At 44.4% G+C, this 19,125-nt stretch overlaps 1 protein-coding gene across 1 annotated transcript in view; it reads right to left on the minus strand.

Annotated features, from left to right (window-relative positions):
* The window catches only part of DOCK2 (dedicator of cytokinesis 2), a 406,061-nt gene that overhangs the window by 85,271 nt on the left and 301,665 nt on the right, over positions 1–19,125 (minus strand). The window contains exons 28-29 of the mRNA XM_014850884.3: positions 6,749–6,847; positions 3,993–4,087 (exon numbers count right to left, since the gene is read on the minus strand). Coding sequence (XP_014706370.1) covers positions 3,993–4,087; positions 6,749–6,847 — 194 coding nt within the window. The remainder of the gene's footprint in view (positions 1–3,992; positions 4,088–6,748; positions 6,848–19,125) is intronic.

The raw sequence follows: 19,125 nt of genomic DNA on the forward strand, positions 1-19,125 counted from the left end.
AAATGATAGAGGCAGGATCTGAACCCAGGCAGTCATAAATCCTGACTACACTGGGTTCCCTCTGTGCTCTGAAACCACTACAAAGACTGCAGCACTTGAGCATATTTCCCTGGGCATATTTACTGTCTCACCAACTGGACTGTAAGGCCCCTGCCTTCTGAGACCAGGGCATAAATGGGCCTGTCCACTCCCAGAGCCCTGAATGCCAGGACACTCGATGACTACGTGTTAGTTGATTACATTTAGAGAAGCTTAGGGATGTATATAAATCCCCAAGCCCCCTCAAAATGTTGGCTTTCCAGATCAAGGGAAATGAGGTTCCTTGGCATAATTTTCTTAATTTAAAATATTGTAAAGAACTTGTTCATTTCAAAATTAATCACATCACATAAATCAGATCTTACTGAACGCATCTTACAAAAAGGAAAATGCTCTAACAGGAGGTATTCTTACAGTAGACACCTCACTCTGTCTGCATACACAAACAGTACACAGCGGAGGAGACATTCACATCTGGAAAACTCCATTCCCTCCTCCAACAAACAGATAAATGAATAATATATGGCTAGTACATGAATCCTAAGTCATAACAGAGAAATTATAAAAACATGGAAATTATAACAATTTGTAAATAATAGAGAAGAAAGAAAGGAAGGAAGAAAGACAGTTGTAATGGACAGACTAAGATAGGAAGTTTGCCTTGGCCACATGAATGAATGGAGCTCAAGCTGCATGTTTTAGAGAAGGGAAGACGCTGTTCTGGGGACACTGATCTGTGCTAAACCATGGTGTGTGTTCTGTTTGTCCAATTTCAGTTGAAATCTTTCACCAACTAGCTACACGATCTTAGGCAAGTTACCTTTTGGGCCTCTTTCAGTTATCTGAGCCAATAAATACGCAGTTTGCACATCCTTATAATGCCTTTGACGATACAAGCTTCACTATTTGACAGGACAAGGCAGCAGAGATTAGGAACATGGGTTCTGATTGCACGGCTTCCCTGTTTCTTATCACCAATGCAATGTTGACTAAGTTACTCATCTATTCTGTGCCTTAGTTTCCTCATGGACAAAACGTGAATTATAATAGTTTTCCATCATAAAGTTTCTGTGAAGATTAAATGAACTAACACGTGGAAACTATTTACAACAGTGTTGGAGCTAGATGCTTAATACATGATAGCTATTGTAACACCACAGAAAATGCAAAAACAGTGGGAAAATGTCAAGCGCTCCATGAATGTAAGGGATTGCTGTGGCCTGCAGATGAAGGAAATCTAGCTAAGGTGTGTGCCTGCAAGGAGAAAAATAGTCCTCTCTCCTGGCTGAGAAGCATGTGCTTCTCTAGTCCAAGGCTGAGTCCGTTGTCTGCACCTGGAGAGGGCGATGCTGCATTCGGTGAGTTCTTCCTGGGGACCAGCACTGTGCTGAGGAGTAACTCATTCATCCTCACAAAAAATACCATGAAATGGAGACTATCATTATCCTCATTTTACAGATGAGGAAATCAAGATTCCGAGAGATTAAATAACATCCTAAGAAAGAGAAGGTGGCAGAACTAAGAAGTCTGAAACCCAGACTGTGTTTCTGAGTCTAATTTGTGTGTGTGTGTGTGTGTGTGTGTGTGTGTGTGTGTGTGTGTGCAAGCATGCGCGCTCTCATGTGAGGGGAAGATTGGCCCTGAGCTAACACATCTGTTGCCAATCTTCCTCCTTCTGCTTGAGGAAGATTGTTGCTGAGCTAACAGCTGTGGCAATCTTCCTCTATTTTATGTGGGATGTCGCCACAGTGTGGCTTGACAGGCAGTGCTAGGTCTGCGCCTGGGGTCGGAACATGCGAACCCCGGACCACTGAAGCGGATTGCGGGAACTTAACCACTATGCCCCTGGGCCGGTCCCCTAACATTTTCTTTTTTTAATGTAGAGCCTTAAGTACTCAGCTTATCCTTAAGAGATACAAATGTTTCTATTTAGAACACAATTGCACTTCCTCAGGTCCCTTAGAAAATTATGTTCTAACTTTCTAGGTACAAGGAAACAAAAATTATTGTATTATCTCTGGAGGCCTGTCCCAAAAAAAGACTAACGTCTATAGCTAGCTGGGATTTCAGGAGGGGACATTCCTGCAAAGTACTTCCTCGCGCTTCCTCCAGGACGACTGTAGGCACCTCAGAAGGAGAGGACGGGCCTGGACAGGGCTCCAGAACTCTCTGGACTCCCATCCCCCTGACCCTGTATCAGTGGTGGATGTCTGTGTATTTATTTGTCTATCCATCATCCATTCCACCTTCTGGTAATAACTCCTAGCTCTTCCTTTGGAGAACTACTCCCCCTGCCTTCTCCTTTATTTCCAGACTCTAGGGTTTGGGTAGATCTAACCACAGCCTCCCAGGTCCAAAAGTGGGTCATGTGGCCCAAGCTTGAGGAAACAGCATATTTCATTCTCCTGGCCACAAAGGTTTATGAGGGGGCAGGTAGCTCAAGCCATACCTTCGAAGCCATACCTGGGGACTTTTGCTCCACCTACTGAAGAAAAGGCTTTTTCTTTCAGTTGGGGTTGTTAATCCAACAAGACATATATCTGGAACTTCTAGAGCCCATTTTACCTACCACAAAGAGAGCATCTGCCTGAGAATGAAACCAACAGAGGAAAGAGAAGATGTAGAGACACAGATTTCCTACAATACTATTTGAGCACCTGGATACCTCCCTGCCTGAAGCTATAACTCTGGGCCCTTTCAGTTGCCTGAGCCAATAATTTCTCTTTTTGCTTAGGCAAATTTGAATTGGATTCCTTTAAAAATCCTAATTAATAAGTACCCATTGGATACAAACAGTTCAATATACATATTTGTGAATGTCAGGCTCTCTACTAGGAACTGGAAACACAGAGATACATTGGACATAGTACTTGCCCTCAGGAAGCCCCTTCTCTAGTGGTAGAAACAGTCACATGAAGAGATAATTAGAGTACAGTGAGGCACGTGCTACAATATGGGATTGCATGAGGGAACACATTCTCCTACTACGGAGGGAGGCCTGGAAGGATCCACAAAGGAGAGATTACATAGTCAAGAATTTGAAGGATGCTTTCATGTTGAGTTTAGTGTATAAAGGGGGAGAGCCATAGTTTATGCTGCTTCATGGAATAGGAATTGAGAATAAGGCTCTGAGAGAGACCTTGGTAAACCATGGGAAGTGAGAGATTTTGAGAACCAGAGGAATGGAGAAAGGGAATATTAGAAAATATTGCTGAGTGTTATAATTTGATTTCTTTTTGATGAGATAATATTATTTGAAAGAAAGCATTAAAGGCTAAAATTGCTTGTAATCATTTTTATCTAATGCTGTGTTGGGCCATGTGGAATCTGAGTTATACTTGAGTTACACTGTTATTCTATGAGATGTTAATAGGTATTATATATACACACAGAGACACACATATATGCACACTAAATGGTTCCATGCGCAAATAAATCTGTGAAATGCGGTATCCTAAATCCTCCTCTTAGAGAATCCCATTAGCATACTAAAGGCTCTGAGAAGTCCTGTAGCACATAAATCTGTTCCAAGTTGTTTACTCCAATGATTCCTAAGTTTATTTTAGTGCATGCCACAGAATATCTTGTATTATTTTGAATACATTTTAAAATAATATAATTTTAATAATGCTGACCTCAAGCTCTCCTGTCTCAAGAGTTGACAGATGGCTTCCACAGACAAAGCATAATATTTTAACTGGTATTTGGAGAATGGAAAAGGTGAGGAGTAGCCATATAAAATGTATATAAAAGGGCACAAGGAGTAAAAAATTTAAAAAAAGAAGGTTCAAGACTGGCGAGGAGTTTCCTGGGGGTTAAAAGTAGAAGGAAAGGATCTGTTCCACTTCAGTTTTCTTTCACCAGGGAAAACCTATGCCCAATTTATCTCCACCAGTGCTCTTTAAAGTGACTGCTGAGGTGACATGGCTGTTGGGAGGTAGATGGCAGCTCACCTGTTCTGGACCATACTCATGGCCATCCAGTCTACAGGATACACATTTTTCCCAATGAGGTCTTTGAACATGATGAATGTTTCCATCAAGAAGTCCTGAAATAGTAAAGCAAAACACACTTGTCATCCTGTTTTTATAGGCACTGACTGGAACTTCCCAGATATTGTTGGCTGCTTAAATTTTTTCTGTTTTACAGTCAAGCACTGCATAGTGATGTCTTGGTCAACAACAGACCACATATATGATAGTGGTCCCATAAGATGAGTACCATAGAGCCTAGGTGTGCAGTAGGTTGTACCATCTAGGGTTGTGTAAGTGCACTCTATGACGTTCGCACGACAAAATCACCTAAGGACACATTTCTCAGAACGTGTCCCCGTCATTAAGCAATGGATGACCATATTTTTTGGAAGGGTAGAAAGGGAAGGGGCAGAGCCTTTCATTAAGTAAATCCAATGAAACCAGTAGCCGTGGGTTTTTAAATAGAAACTTAAAGTTGGTTACCGGGAGACCGTTTCACAAATATAAGCGGAGTGTGAATATGGAATGCAAAAATACTCTCAAAATAAAGCACTATTAATTCTGTCTTTGGGAGTAAAGAAGTAAATGCACTCATTGATGTGGCAATTTTATAATCATCTTCTCCCAAATATGTGTTTGAGAAGGAAATAATCTACACTATATGAAAGCATCTCAGGTCATTGAGCAAACAAACTATTATTAAAATGAACATCTAATTAGCAGTACAGTAAACACAGCTAATTCATGTGTCACAGCCACGTGCGTAGGCAGATTCAAGGAAATACCCCAGGGACACTTTTCCTCTCCTTTGAAGAGGTTCAAAATGGACCTCAATACATCCCATCAGACTTTGCAGTGGGCCAAATTGTTCTCTATCTCTGGAGAACATAAATTCAAGACAAATCCCCATAGCAAACACCAGAACCACTGGCACTGGGATGCTCCTAAGTTGGAGGAAATGAAGTCACATTGCATGTACGCTTTAGGTAAAATTTAAAATCCATAGGAAACCCGTTCAGAGCTCTTTCCTTAAGCCAGTGGCTTTCAAATTATTTTAACAGTAAAATATTTTGTTCAAAGAAATTCTTACCTGGAACCTAATCCATAAGATAAAAGTAGACTGGCTGTGGTCGAAATGTGCGTGTGTGTGCGTGTGCGCATGTGCATGTTTATGGTAGAGGATAGTGAGGCTGGGAGGAATATAATTTGAAAATCACTGCTTTAAGTTAAATTGCAAAATTCTGGAAATGACATTGGTTCCTTTCCAGCAATCTTTACTGGTAGGGAACGTTACTTTAAGTTCCAGCTTCCACAGAACCCGGTCCATTATAAGCGCTCATTAAGTGCTCCATGATGATGATGGTGAGTATTATTATTCAACCCTGATGTCACATGGGGAAGCGTGGCTATTGTCACAGACACATTCCGTTCCCATGGGAATGGAGAAGGCCTCTGGTTCATGGATGGAACACTTGGCTTCTAAATGAGACCTAGTACTGTAGTATGGTGTGAGGGTTACAGGAGAGGTTCAAATCCTACCTCTGCCACATCCTAGCCGTGCGGCCTTGAGCAAGCAGACTGTGGACTTGTACAGTGTGACTACTAACACCTATGTTATGCTGTTGTGAGGATTACTTAAGAAAGTTTGTATGTTCAACAAATAAGAATTCCCTTTCCTAGCTTCCTTCCCACCCATCCTTCCACTGAGGATCAAAAATGGAGAATCCAGTCTTTCTATTTCCATGTCCCATGACATAGAGAACTTGATGGGGGGAAATCCTGGGTTATTTAGCTTTCCTTTTGTTTTGGTTTTTGTGTATCCAGAAAGAGGTTCCATTTCTTGCCGGTCTTACTCCAATGAGACCCTCTCACTGCTGAATGGATGAAAGGATAGAACACTGGCTTCCTAATGATCCTCTTTTTATGGGCCACTCTCTGAGGTTGGTCCAATTCTGCTTCCCTTGGTCCCTCCAATGAGAGTTGAAAGTGAGCCCCCGGCAGCAGAACTCCTTAATCTGGCAGTAGTAAGGGGACAATGACAAAGGTGACCACACTGAGGGCAAAGGGACTGCTACACCCCTGGGACAGCTGGGCTGGGCTCTGAGGCGATGAAGTCATCTGCTGCAGAGGTGTGGACCCACAGGTCACAGGCAGACAGTCCTGTCGCAAATTAGTCCTGAGATGCAGGAGGGAAAAGGGGCTCAGAGGCCAAGTTCCTCTGTGCATTTGTTATCATAATGTAACAATAGCTATCTTTTACTGGGCACTTAATATGTGAGAGCTACTAGACTCTCATTTAACCCCTTCACAACCCTGTGACATAAATGATATTATTCCTACTTTACATATAGGGAAACTGAGGCTGAAGAGAGATTAACTTGCCCACGGTCACACAGCCAGCCAGTGACAAATCCTGGATTCAAACTCAAGACTGTGTGACTCCAACATTTATGCTCTTAAGCCCCAAAACGTCTATTATTCATCAATAAATATTTGTTAAGCCATATTTAGACTAGATGCTCAGATCTTATCTCTGATATGGACTGAAGACATGTTCCAGAAGATATATGCAAGCCTGACTGGGAATGAGAAATACGGAATCATACGATCATGTCTGTAAACTTAGACACACGCATTCTCAAGGTCCATGGGGAGACCTTCTTGCCCTAAACTCTTGAGAACCAAGAGTACGACATGTCACCCCCACACTGCCCCCCAGCATCCTGCAGACTCACCACAAGTTCAGAGCTGGTCTGGAAGGTCTCGATATAGAAGGAATAGTGCTGGTCGCCCATCTGGTTTAAGATGGCTGTCATACACGCCACAAAGTGACTCTGCAAGAAATAAAGAAAAATGCCATGAAATGGTGGAGAGGGGACCACGAGATTCACCTTCTCCATTTCCTTGACTTCAGACTGGAAAACAGTCCAACCATCCCAGGCAAGTCTAAAAAGGTCCCCCAGGGATGGAGAATCTGTCCAGCCCAGATCAGCTGGTGAAACTTCCCCATGAGGAAATGCCACCTTATGGCTCACTCATGGGCTCATTCTTCCAAAAAGTATTTACTGAACACCTATTATGTGCCTAGAACTCTAGTAGGAGCTCCAGATATAGAAAACAGGGTGAGATCCATTCTCTCTCCAGCAGCTTGCACACTGGGAAAAGAAGAGTGTGTTGGTGTCAGGAGATCAAGCCTATATCAAGATTCTGGAGACAGTTGGATTTTCTGATAAATAATTTTACTTGCCTAAGCCCCAATTGTTTCACCTGTGAAGGGGGACAATAATCCATCTGTGTCTACTATCCCCAAAGTTGTATCAAAAGGATCAAATGGCTTGTTTAGCTCCTCAAACATATTAAAGTTATCTGCAAAAGGATCAGTTGTTGGACCAGCACGAATCAGCCAGTGAGAAGCCGGCAGCTACCAGATACTAGCACTTGTTAAAGGCCGTGGAGGATAAAAGAAATGAGAAGAGGTGGTCCTTGCTCTTCAGGAGTTTGTGATCTAGTTGGGAAAGCAAGATTAGCATCCATGAGGGAAAAAGTACAAGACCCTTGATCTGCAAAGCAGACCAAGTGCCAGAGGGATTCAGACAGGGGGGAAATCAATGCAAGGGCTTGGAAAGAGGTAGGTCTGGAAGCATCCATGGGATCAGAGGAGCAAGAACCACATCTTTTCATGCACCAGAATGCATCACCACACTCTTTTCTGCTTTTCCCCTCCCAGATTTTGTGAGTCTGTGTCAGGTGTGTTTTCTGTTTGGGCTAGTGTCTGCAAGCAGCATTAGGGAGATCTACTCTGGAAACCTGGTAAAGGAAGTCCTGACCACAAATCCACCAGAGGGGAGAAGCCACTTGAGATTGTCTCCTATAAGATTCCACTGGGGCTGCCATTGTAGCCAAAAGAAGTCCCACTAGGCTCAGTCAGGGGCAGGCTTGTGGGAGATGGCCTGCTTGGTGTGAAGCAGGCGTCTCCAGGGAACCCCACTGCTAAAGGGTGTCAGACATAATGCACACCAGAGAGGTGGCCTGGAAGTATTATGTTTGAACCAAGAAAATGGGTTTGGTATCACAGATTGGTATCTTTGTTAAAAAACAAAAAAACACCCAAAAAACCCTTCTTCCTTTGTTAACAAAATATAACAAATATATATAAAAAACTCCTCCGAGATTCGAGGTTTCCAGGTTAGTTACAGTGGTGGAGGAACAGCTTTGATGTGCCCAGGAAGCTCCTTCCATATTCCTCCACAGGAAGTCTTTCGGGTAATTGAATGTTCCTCAAGTTCACATTCTCAAAAATAACTCCCAAAGATATGGATTCTCATTTGCTTCTAGGTTCTTTCCAATTAGGATGTTAGGGAGAGTAAGCTTTCCCAGTCAGCAGGGCAAGCTATGTAATTTGTGGGGCTCGGAATGAAATGAAAATGAAGAGTCCTTGTTAAAAATTATTCAGAATTTCAAGACAGCCATGGGGCTCTTCTGAGCACCAGGCCAGGTCACACGCCCAGGAATCCAACCCTGCCTGCCAGGGACTACCACACTCACACACCAGAAATGTTCAGAAAACACGCAAAGCTGGCAGAGAGTGCAAAACTGGAACTCTCAGGAGCAACAGTGATGACACTCTGTTGATGGGGACCTGGAGCCCCTAGACTGCAGTGAACTACCTTGGCCATCCAGGGAGTCAACTCTCCTGGCCAGCTCAGGCCCCCAAGGAATGGTGGTGAGTTTGTGAAATTATCCATCCCTTTCAAACCCGACAGAACACCCCACCATCACCACTAACTTAAGCAGGTCCCACTGAAACCAGGAAACAAGTTTTATTATTGTTTACCCCTCCAGCCAGGCTGGATGCAAGAAAGGAGAGATCTGAGAGTTTGAGAGGTCTTCGTGTGTGCGTGTGTGTGTGTGTGTGTGTGTGTGTGAGCACACATGCATGCGTTTCCCTGCTCGCTCCATCCCTTCTTTGAGGAGCTTCCTCACAGAATTCAGCTTGTGGCCACTAGAGGTCTTTTCTTTTCACATGGAAGCCGCTGTGCAGTTTGTTCGGCTTTTTATTTATTCCTACGTGAGCAGACCCACTACACTTCTTGCATATAAACAGTGAAAATTACAAGGTAAAGGACTTATTATTCCTTCTTTTGGAGTAAATCTGCTGCTGGCTAAAGTCGGGGTCATTTTGCAAGGAAAGGAGGACATCTCTGCAGGTAATCACACTGCTTCAAGGTAAGAGATTGGGGTAGGCTTTATTTTGTGTGATCGATGATCCTCTAAAAGAAAATGCTATTGTGTCTTGGACAATAGTTTACTTTTAAAGCTTTGGTTTAAATAAGTCCTGGGATTGTGAGCGTGTGTGTGTGTGTGTGTGTGTGTGTGTGTGTGTTGGAAAATCCACCATTGTCAGAACTGCAGGCTGCCCCAAATGCATAGATTCGGAATGCTTGTTATTTCCAGTAGCTTGATTTGAATTTGAAGGGGGGAAGAAAAAGCAGAAAACAATCTTCAGATCTCAAGTTGCCTGGAATTACCTTGCAAAGCCTGCATTGTCTTAAGCCTTGTTTAGAGAAACTTCCAGGTTTCATTTTAAAAGAAAATAAAAGGAAGAAGGGGTCCTGGTCCCTATCTAGAGAGAGTGACCATTTTATGAAACAAACCATTATCTTTTTATAAGGACTTGTTCAGCGTGTACTGTTCACTGAGCCATCAAAATTACTTTAATCAGCTTGTTCATGTCTTCGTTCTAACTACCACATAGAAAAACCCAGCTGGGTGCCTTTCAGCGTGATTTGTAGTGCTATGCAAGTGAAGTTTGGACAAGTTACCTGCATTTGGCTGTTAATGAAAAATGACGGTGTTTGACTTCCGATGGGAAGCACCCCTTTTTTCTACTCTGGTGTCTGGCCCACTTTAGTATCAGATCTGTCAGAAATCACACCAATGTGACTGATTGATTCGTGAAACGGCATGAGACACCAGCAGCAAGTTCGTATTCAGAAAAGCCTCCTCTCTGTCATTTAAATTAAAAAACAATAGAGAGAAACCTCTGTCGTGCAATGATAGAATGACCGGATAACATGCTTTTCTGCCATTTATCCCCTTTTCAGTAGTATCCTCAACATGGCAATCCACCTCTTTGCTTCCCACCTCCTTCTCTTTTTACAAGTTTGAGACCTGATTCCTGCATTGATCATGTTTTAAATGTTTAGAAAGAGACACAGGGATTGGGGTGGGGGTGATGATTAGACTGCATTTGCCCTAGCAACTCAGACACCCCTAACGTCGACACTGCTCAAACTTTACAGTGCAGGAGTCTGAACTCCCAGCCCTGTCGGCAACATGGAAAAGCCTGAATACTGCATGGGGACGGTGGGGTGGAGGGATGCCCTGCAGTCCAGGCTAGTGAGAGTCCCCCTTTCCCATCCCTGGCAGAAATTTTTGTAGTCGACATATATTTACTACCAAGGCATGAGGCAGCCACTCATCCATCCCCAAGCAGCAAGCCAGGTGCCTGGATGGGAAATTGCTTCTTAAAACAGAATTCCAGGGGGACCCGCAAATTAAATTCCAGAGAGAGACTGTATCCGAGATGCTGGAACAAACCAGGCAGAGTCACCTCGGCTCCATTTGGGGTGCTTTAAATGTAGCTAATGAATCACAGCATGAAGAGACACGGTTTGAAACTAGGTCAAACGTGTAAAAATAAGTGCAGCCGTCGCAGGCACTTGGCTGATGAGGGGATACTTTACACCGTGAGTGGCTGGGCTTATTTGCCATATAGAACCCTCTTCAGCCATCCCCAACGATCAACTCTCTTAATTAATTCAGCCCATCGGTATGTAGGGAGGTCTTGCACAGCCGGAAGAGAACTGAAGCTCCAAAGGAAAACAGTCAGGGTCTCTTCACTGTGTGATGGCAAGAGAGAAAAAGAGAAACCCAATATAGAGTGATGAATGCTAATTAGCTGGGATACTAGGTGCTTTTGATCAGGAGTGTACCCCTCCCTAAATCATTCTACTCCTTCGCATAAAAAAATCGTCATCATCACCATCAATCATCATCACACTGATAAGGCCAATAGTTTTGGTGCACAACACGCAGCTTAAACCCATCTATTTAACCACTTCTACTGCAAACACACCTCCACACACACAGCGAGGACACCCGCAGTGCTTAGTGACCCAGGAAAGGGCTCTCCATGTGCCCTGCCTCGAAGAACAAACAAAACTGGGAGAGGGGCATGGCTGCTGCGGATGCGGCCCCCACTCACCTGAGATTAGTGGGAGTGATGAGATCGCAGAGGGAGGGAAACAGCCAACTTCAAGAGCTTGCTGCCTAAATGCCAACATTACTATGAGATACCAGCTGGTGATATGTTGCTATAGTAACTTCAAATAATGTGCACGACCAAAATAAAATAAAATATAGAAAGCGCCAAGGAGAGGAGATGAAGGAAAGTTTGCATGCCGAGGGAGGCCCATGGAGGGAGATGAAAAGTTCCATCTACCGGGCCATCTATTTCCTTTGGAGACTAAGAGTGGCCAAAAGCCACTCTCAGGTTGCTTCTCCGTTCACCTCAATGTCTGACATGTGGTTATATAACAGATTTTATTCTTGATGGAATTGGCGCTGTCTGGTGAATACAGGACCGGAGACAGAAGGCTGCAGTGTCAAGAAAAATAGGGACCCTAAAACCCCTCCATCTTAGAGCTTTGCAGGCAGCTCAGAGTTGTAGTTTGCAACAATAGTAGTTTGGGTAAACTAGTGTGTGCACTCTGTCTCAGCAACCATCAAGTTCTGGGCACGTGTTGGTGCCAGGGTGCAGCAGTGAGCAGGAAGGATACGGTTGCGCTCCAAAGAGCTCCCATCTGGTTCTGCCAGGATGGAGAGCATCAAAGTGGGGTCCTAAGAGCCAAACAGCTGGAGTTCAAATCTCAGCTCTACCTCTCACTGGTCCTGTGACCTTGGGCAGGGTCTTGTGCCTCACTGTTCTCATCTGTAAAAGGGGATAGAAATATTCCTTACCTCATACAGTTTTGATAAGAATTAAATCCATTTGTGTAAAGCAATTAGAACATAGGAAGCCCTCAATAATTATCGGCTATTAGTAGTACTGTTATTGTTGCCGACTCTGGTCCAAAGAAACTATGCAGATTAGCTCCTTGAAATTCCTGACCTGGGCAAAGGGAATGATGGCTCCACCTACCCATGACTGTCTGTGGACACATGAAGTGCTCCCAATACAGCTTGGGACAAACAGCTAAGTGCCCTTTGACTCTGAAGATGCCTTTGGTTAACAACATGCCCAAAGTCCAGCTTTTTGGTAAATCGAGTGTGTGCCTCTTGGAGCAGAGCATGCTGGGAGGTTTCTTTTATTTGGGGACAGTTTCTGGCAGGTATGAAGAATGACAACAGTGCCCAAATTGTTCAAAAGCATGAAATACAACTGTCTTCATTGAAAACTTAGTTCCCCAGCTGTTTGGCTTCAGGAGGTGCCTGTCTTTGCATGCAGTGACATTCTTTGGTTACCCAGGGATCCTGCTGTGTAATAGAGTAAACTAAGTCACCTTCCTTCGTGGGGAAGCTTCTTGATGGGCACAGATCCCAGGGTTTTGTGTGGCCTGCTCCATGTCAAAGGCATAACATCACAGGAAAACAGAAAGGTGCCACTTAGATGCTGTATACTCTGAATGTGCCCTGACATGCACTGTCTGTACAACATGGCGACTCTTGTGGAGTTTCCTGTGTGCACCCCTGCCTGGCGCTGTGGGCATTAATGATGGACCAGCTCTCTGGCATCACTAGGGCCAGAACTGCAGGCATGGAGTCTCCTCAGAGCTTTCCTTGCTGACAAGGAGAGGGAGGGGAGGGGAAACAAGGCTGCTTTGAATCAAGGCTAGAAGAGGAGACTAAATTGGTCACATACTCTTCCTTTGAAACTAACACACTCTGATCCTGCATGGAGCCTGTGCTTGTGGCTCTGTAGTGTGGGGTCATTTTAAGTCTTCCAAAGAATAGAATGGGACATTAAATCACAAGAGGAGGTGGAAAGCAAGCAAATTCCATTCATTCATTCCTTGTGCTCAGGACTCTATGTTCATCATCTCACTGAATCTTCTCAACAACCTGATGAGGTCAACTGCGGAAAGTGAGATGCATGCAGGTCAAGCAGCTTGCTTAGACGGACATTTAGTATATGGTGGGACAGGAATTAAAATCTTTCTGACTCCATAACCTGTGTTCTTTTCATAAATCCACTAGGTCTCCCACAGCCCCACTGTCAGCTCCACCTGGGCAGAGATTTTTGTCCATTTATTCATTGCTGTATCACCAGAATCTGGAATTGAACTTGCACATAGCGTGAGCTCAATAAATATTTGTTAGATGACAGACTGAATTTATTATAGTATTCCCCATCTCTAAAGGAATATTACAGGGACTACCCCCCACTCACAAACTCTGAAAAGTTAGGGTCATGTGTAGACCACCTTTGCCTTAGGAGAGGCCAGAAATGAAAGTATTTTTGTTCTACTTCTGAGCATACTCCATCTTAAGTTATATTTGATCAAGCCAGAGTGAGATCACTTTTTCACACATTCCTTAATTTAATAAATATTTCTTGAGTACCCACTATGTTCCAGACATGGTTCTAGGTGCTGGGGATACAGTCATGAATGAGAGTAACAAGAGATTTGTTCTTAAGGACCTCGCATCCCCGTTGGGTCAGAGTCCCAGGGATGGGAAAATACACCATAAGCAAGTGAATACATAAGTAAGATCATTTCAGGCAGTGATATCTGCTACTAATGAAATATTACAAAGCAATGAGATAGAGATGGAGTAGGAAGGGAACTATTTTCAGTAGGAGAGATGAAGGTGGCATCTTAGAGAGCTGATGTTTGAGTGGAGATCTGAATGATAAGAGTTAATCATGCAAAAACCTGCAGAACAGCATTCTGGAGCAATTGAACAGCATATGCAAAGGCTCTGAGGTAGGATGTGCTTAGAGTGCTGGAGGATCCAAAAGACCAGCAGCATAGGTGGAAGGTACGAAATGAGGGAAGGCATGGTAGAAGACGAGATCAGAGAGACAGGCAGGGACCAGATCCTGTGGGCCCTTGCAGGTCACGGGCAAGAGTCTGGATTTTCTCCCAAGTGCAAAGGCAGGCCATTGATCTGGGTTTTAAGAAGCTTGCTCTGGCTGCTGTGTGTTTCAAGAATTCCTCTTTAAACAGGTGTTTTGCATGTCTTACCACACAAGCCCATCTCCAAGACACTATACTGGAGTTATTCCCAGGTCATGGGTCCCTGAAAAGCACACCCTATGTTTTCAATGTTGCCTCTTCCTCATTCATGGTAGTGTCACCACCCCTCAGCAAGCGTTTCTCATGAAATGATTACTTTATTGCAGACTCTGACCCTCCTGTGGCAGGTACGGACATGGACTCTGGTTTTACGTGGATCCCATTTGTCTTCGAGTTCAGTGGGCTCATCTCCCTGTCATTCAGAGCTGAATGAAGGGGAGCCTGCTCTGGTAGCTCCCACTCTCTGAGTAAAGCCATTTGAGTCTGTGGGACCTGAGAAGCCCTCTTGCCAGGAGAGGGGCTATCATTCAAGGCTCTCTGGTTTTTAACTGAACAGAAGATGATTTTTCTAAATGTTTCTAATTACATCTGTGGAGGTGTGGGTGGGGAAGTTCACAAATGTGATTGCTAAAAGGATGGTTTCAGAACAAGGATTTATTCTCGGCACATCCACCAATGATGGTCTTCCAAGCTTTGCACTGAATGCCTCAGGAAAGGGTGTGCAGAAAAGTCTGCTTCAAGTCCTGAGCAACATGGTGCTGTCCTCAGCTCACATCTCCCTGAGAAAAATCAAAGCCAGGAGCATCGCTAGGATGTGGGCTCTGGATGAATATCCTAAGCAGCCCCTCACCTTCTCCTGCAAACACTTTCGTCCAGGTTATATATGACACCAAGGTCAACCTTCAACAGGAAAAGGTATCACAAAAGGATATTACATCCCAGGCAGGAGGCACTGTGTGTTGCAGGATAACAATAATAACTAACATGCGTTGGGCAGTGTGCTAAGCCGTGTATTTATCCATCAGTAAGGACTTCTTATAGGGTTGTGGCGAGGGGAGAAGCAGAAGCTAAGGTCAGTTGGACACTTATGTGTCAGACACTGTGCTGAAAAGCACACTGATGGTCCCAACAGCCACCAGCATTGAGCAGTTACTATGGGCCAAGCGCTGCATGTGCTTTATTCTCAGTTAAGCCTCCAACATTCAGTCTATGTTGATAAAACCATGTATACTTTACAGATGGGGAAACCAAGGAGAACGAGGTGACATGGCTTGCCTGGATCGGCTTGTCCCTAGAACGCTTTTGTTTTCTTTAGAAAAAAGAAAAATATTTTATTGTTTTGTAAAAATGATATAATCTTATTAATGTGAAAATTAAGCAATACCTCAAAGTACAATGAAGAAAGGAAAAGTGCATAATATTTCACCTCACCATGCCCCCTGACTAACTATTTATTGAATATTAAGAGAAACATTCTAGACGTCTCTTGTTTGCCCATATAGAGATGGAAGGACAGATGTACAGATGAATGGATAGATGAATAGATGGATGGATGGATAGATGCATGGATGGATGAATGGCTGAATGGATGGATGGCTGGAGCTAGCTAAGCAGATGAAATAGGCAGACAGACTAGCTGATAAGATAGACATACAACTACACAGACGAGACCACCCTCTCAATGGCTATGCTCTATGGCTTCTGAGTCTCCCATGATTTTAGGCTCAACTGAGGATACGCTCTCCATTTTTTGCATTGCTTGGGGCTTTGAAGGCCAACAAGTGTTCAGTGTGGGCTGCCAATGCCACATACTAGAAAATATATCTGGTTTCCTACAGAAGCAGCTTTTCCAGAAAGCACTGCACAGGGGACCGTAAGTCCTGGGATCACATCCCAGCTCTCTTCGACATACTTTGGAACTTTGGACCAGTTACTTTACCGTTCTGAGTCTCAGTTCTCTCTTCTCTCAAACGGGGATACCAGTGCTGACTACAGGACTGCTGTGAGGGTGGAGTAGAAGGCAGACATAGAGCCTGGCGAGCCAGAAACACTCAGAAAGTCCTCTTGCAACACTCAGCCTCAGGCCCCTTTCCGGCTCAGCCAGAACAGTTTGTAGAGCAGCCAGAGAGGCACGGAGGTCGCTCTCGGCGGCCTTGTGGAGGATGATTTAAACCTCCCTGCGGACCTGGAGAGCTACATTGCCGAGAATGACTTATACTCTCTCTCTGCCCTCTGTGTCCCTTTTCAAAGGCTCCACGGTAAAAGGAGAGGAGGGGCAGGCAGACAACTACGTTCCTGGACGGCCAGGCAGCCCAGCAAGAGTTTTCAGGAGGAATGATGACTTTGTGGATAAAAGGATTTCGTTAGTTTGCTTTTTGCTTTTCCTTCGTGAGGAACGAAGAAGAGTGAAGAAAGTCTCTCACATCATGTTTTAAAATTCAGGCCCAACTTTCAACCAGGCCTCTCCCAGCACCTCCCCCGCTTCCCCCAAATAGTTCTGGGTGTTCCTGCTGCAAGAGGTCTGCTAGTCCCAGCACACTCAGGTGCTAGGTCTGAGAGCAGCTTATTGGGTGTGGGTGGAGGTGGCCTCTTTGCAAGCTCCCTGAAGTGCTCAACTCAGCAGTGCTTACCCAAAGCAATGACACATGGATGATGCAATTCTTAATCCACATTATGGAAGGGTTCTCCTCCTCCCCAGACAATCCTCATTCCTCACTTCCAATTAATCAAATTAGAAATACTTACTCAGCACCTATTATGTGTAAGGACCCACACCAGGCATGATCATGGTTCACACCCTGAGGTCTCAGACTATAGGGCAGATTATCTATATCTATCTATCTATCTGTCTATGTATATCTACCTATCTATCTATCTATCTGTCTATCTATCTATCTATCTAATAGAGTCGTTCTCAACTGGGGACAATTTCATCCCTCAGAGGGTATTTAACCATGTCTGGAAACATTTTTCTCTGTCCTAATTGGGGAAGGGGGGAAGTTGCTACTTACATCTATTGTGTAGAGGCTGGGGATGCTGCTAAACATCCTACAACACGCAGGTCAGCCCCCACAACAAAGAATGATCTAGCCCCAAATGTCGCCAGTGCTCAGGTTGAGAAACTCTGATCTGTAGAGAGAAACGCACTATGATGCTGAATGACAGGGGAAAGGTGAGTGCTAGGGGTAAAGTTTTCTCTAGGCTTTTAAGAAGGAGGAATGACCTTAGTGGGTAGGGATGTTCAAGGAAAATTCCACAGAACATGTAGGATTTGAAGGACTGTAAGATTAAAAGAGATTAAGGTAAGAATGGGAAAGGACATCTTAGATCTATAATAGAAAACACATTTCATTTTATAACTTGATTGATTGGTAGTAACTGCCTAAAGAGCTATGTGGGAAATGATTCTAAGGCCAAGTCCTAGCTCAGCAGGAAAGAGTGTGGTAATCGATTACTGATGTCTGCTTTAGGCAAGGGAAGGGGAGTACATATGTTGAGAAATTGCTGTCCCACTTTTATATGTGGAATAGGCTGAGGAAAGAGGCGGAGGTGGAAATGAGCGAAGTGTTTTGGCACAGCTGAAGTTCACAGAGGAAGATCACATGCGATATTCAGAGGGGCAGCCTGGAAGGGCCTTGAATGCCAGCCTGAGGGCTTTGAACCTCAATCTGTAGGTAACGGGATGCCATGCAGGCACCTGCCTACTGGGTTGCCTTCAGGCCAGCTCTGCTGACAAAGTCTTGAGAACTAAAGAAAGCTACCCAGGGTCTTTGCTCTTCATTTCTATAAAGGGAGTACTATTTCATCTGTTAACAGTAAAAACTGGCAGAATCATCATGCTCCAGCTTTTATGAAACTGATCCCAATGATAAAAAAAATCCTATGAAGCTGAACTCAGAGATAACTGTTTGAAAAGCTGACTCCAAGGTTCACGTTAATGAGCTCCTGTAAAACCCTTTTGGATAGAGTATGCCTTCTGATGTTGTTCGAGAAAAAAAAAAGGCTCAAGGAGGAGAGGGCAGAAGGGAGTGGAAGTCCATTCCTAGGGCTCATGTGCCAGCTGACCCCCTGGTGAGGACACTGCACCGCCTACTGATCCTCTGCTTCCTGTCAGCCCCCAGCTCCCCGACAGGCTGGCTCCTTCTTAGGCAGTTTCCTCTCTGTCCTGGGAATGATACCTCATTGATTTATTGGTTTGCAATTTTCCAAATGACATCATACTCCATTTTTTTTCATTCTTTCCCTCTGCTCACCTCCCTCCTCTTAAATTCCTGTTTGTCCCACTTCCACTTCCCTGTCCTTTGGAATGGTAACAACACCTCCCAATTACCACCCTCTGCAGTCAGCATCAGCTGCCTGCTGACTCCCTCTCCCCGTCATCATTAATAAAGGTGACACTGCAGCTTGGCATGAATGCAGGTCCTCCCCCACCTGCCCCACCCTCTCCTCTCTTGGAGCAGAAGGCTCCCTGGCCACAGAGCCCTGCCTGTGATGCTTTCTTCCCACACCCAGCAACCATCCCCGTGTTCTGGTCCACACTCAAAGAAAAATCAAATGACACAATGAAAAATGCAACCCAGAGAGCTGGACTGGTGTGCCCAGATATCAGATCAACTTAACTACCACCCCATATCTACTAATTCCATCTAGTAAAGTAAAAAGGCGTCACAATTGTCTGAACTGATTTGTTCTTTAAAACCCCTGCTGACTCTTTCGCCCTGGCAGCCCTGAGGAAATCTTAGCAAAAGTCTACCCAAGTTAAAGCTTAGTGTTAGAGAGATGTTGTAGAGGATGCTCCTTGGGAGTCCTGCAAGCTGGCCTCCTTGAAGTGCAAATGGGGAAACCATGAACCAGGGAGGTTAGGTAGTTTCCCCACGGTCACACAGCCTCTGAAAGTGGCAGAGCTGGTACTAGAAACCAGCCGTTCTGACTATATGGTTAAATTAACTGTACCATTCTCTCCCACCTCCAAAAGCTGGCTCCTGAGCCTCCAAGTTCCCCACAAACAAAATGACTGTTCTTTCCCAGGC

Source organism: Equus asinus, chromosome 9 (genome assembly GCF_041296235.1).
Source record: "Equus asinus isolate D_3611 breed Donkey chromosome 9, EquAss-T2T_v2, whole genome shotgun sequence".
NCBI classification, from domain to species: Eukaryota; Metazoa; Chordata; class Mammalia; order Perissodactyla; family Equidae; genus Equus; species Equus asinus.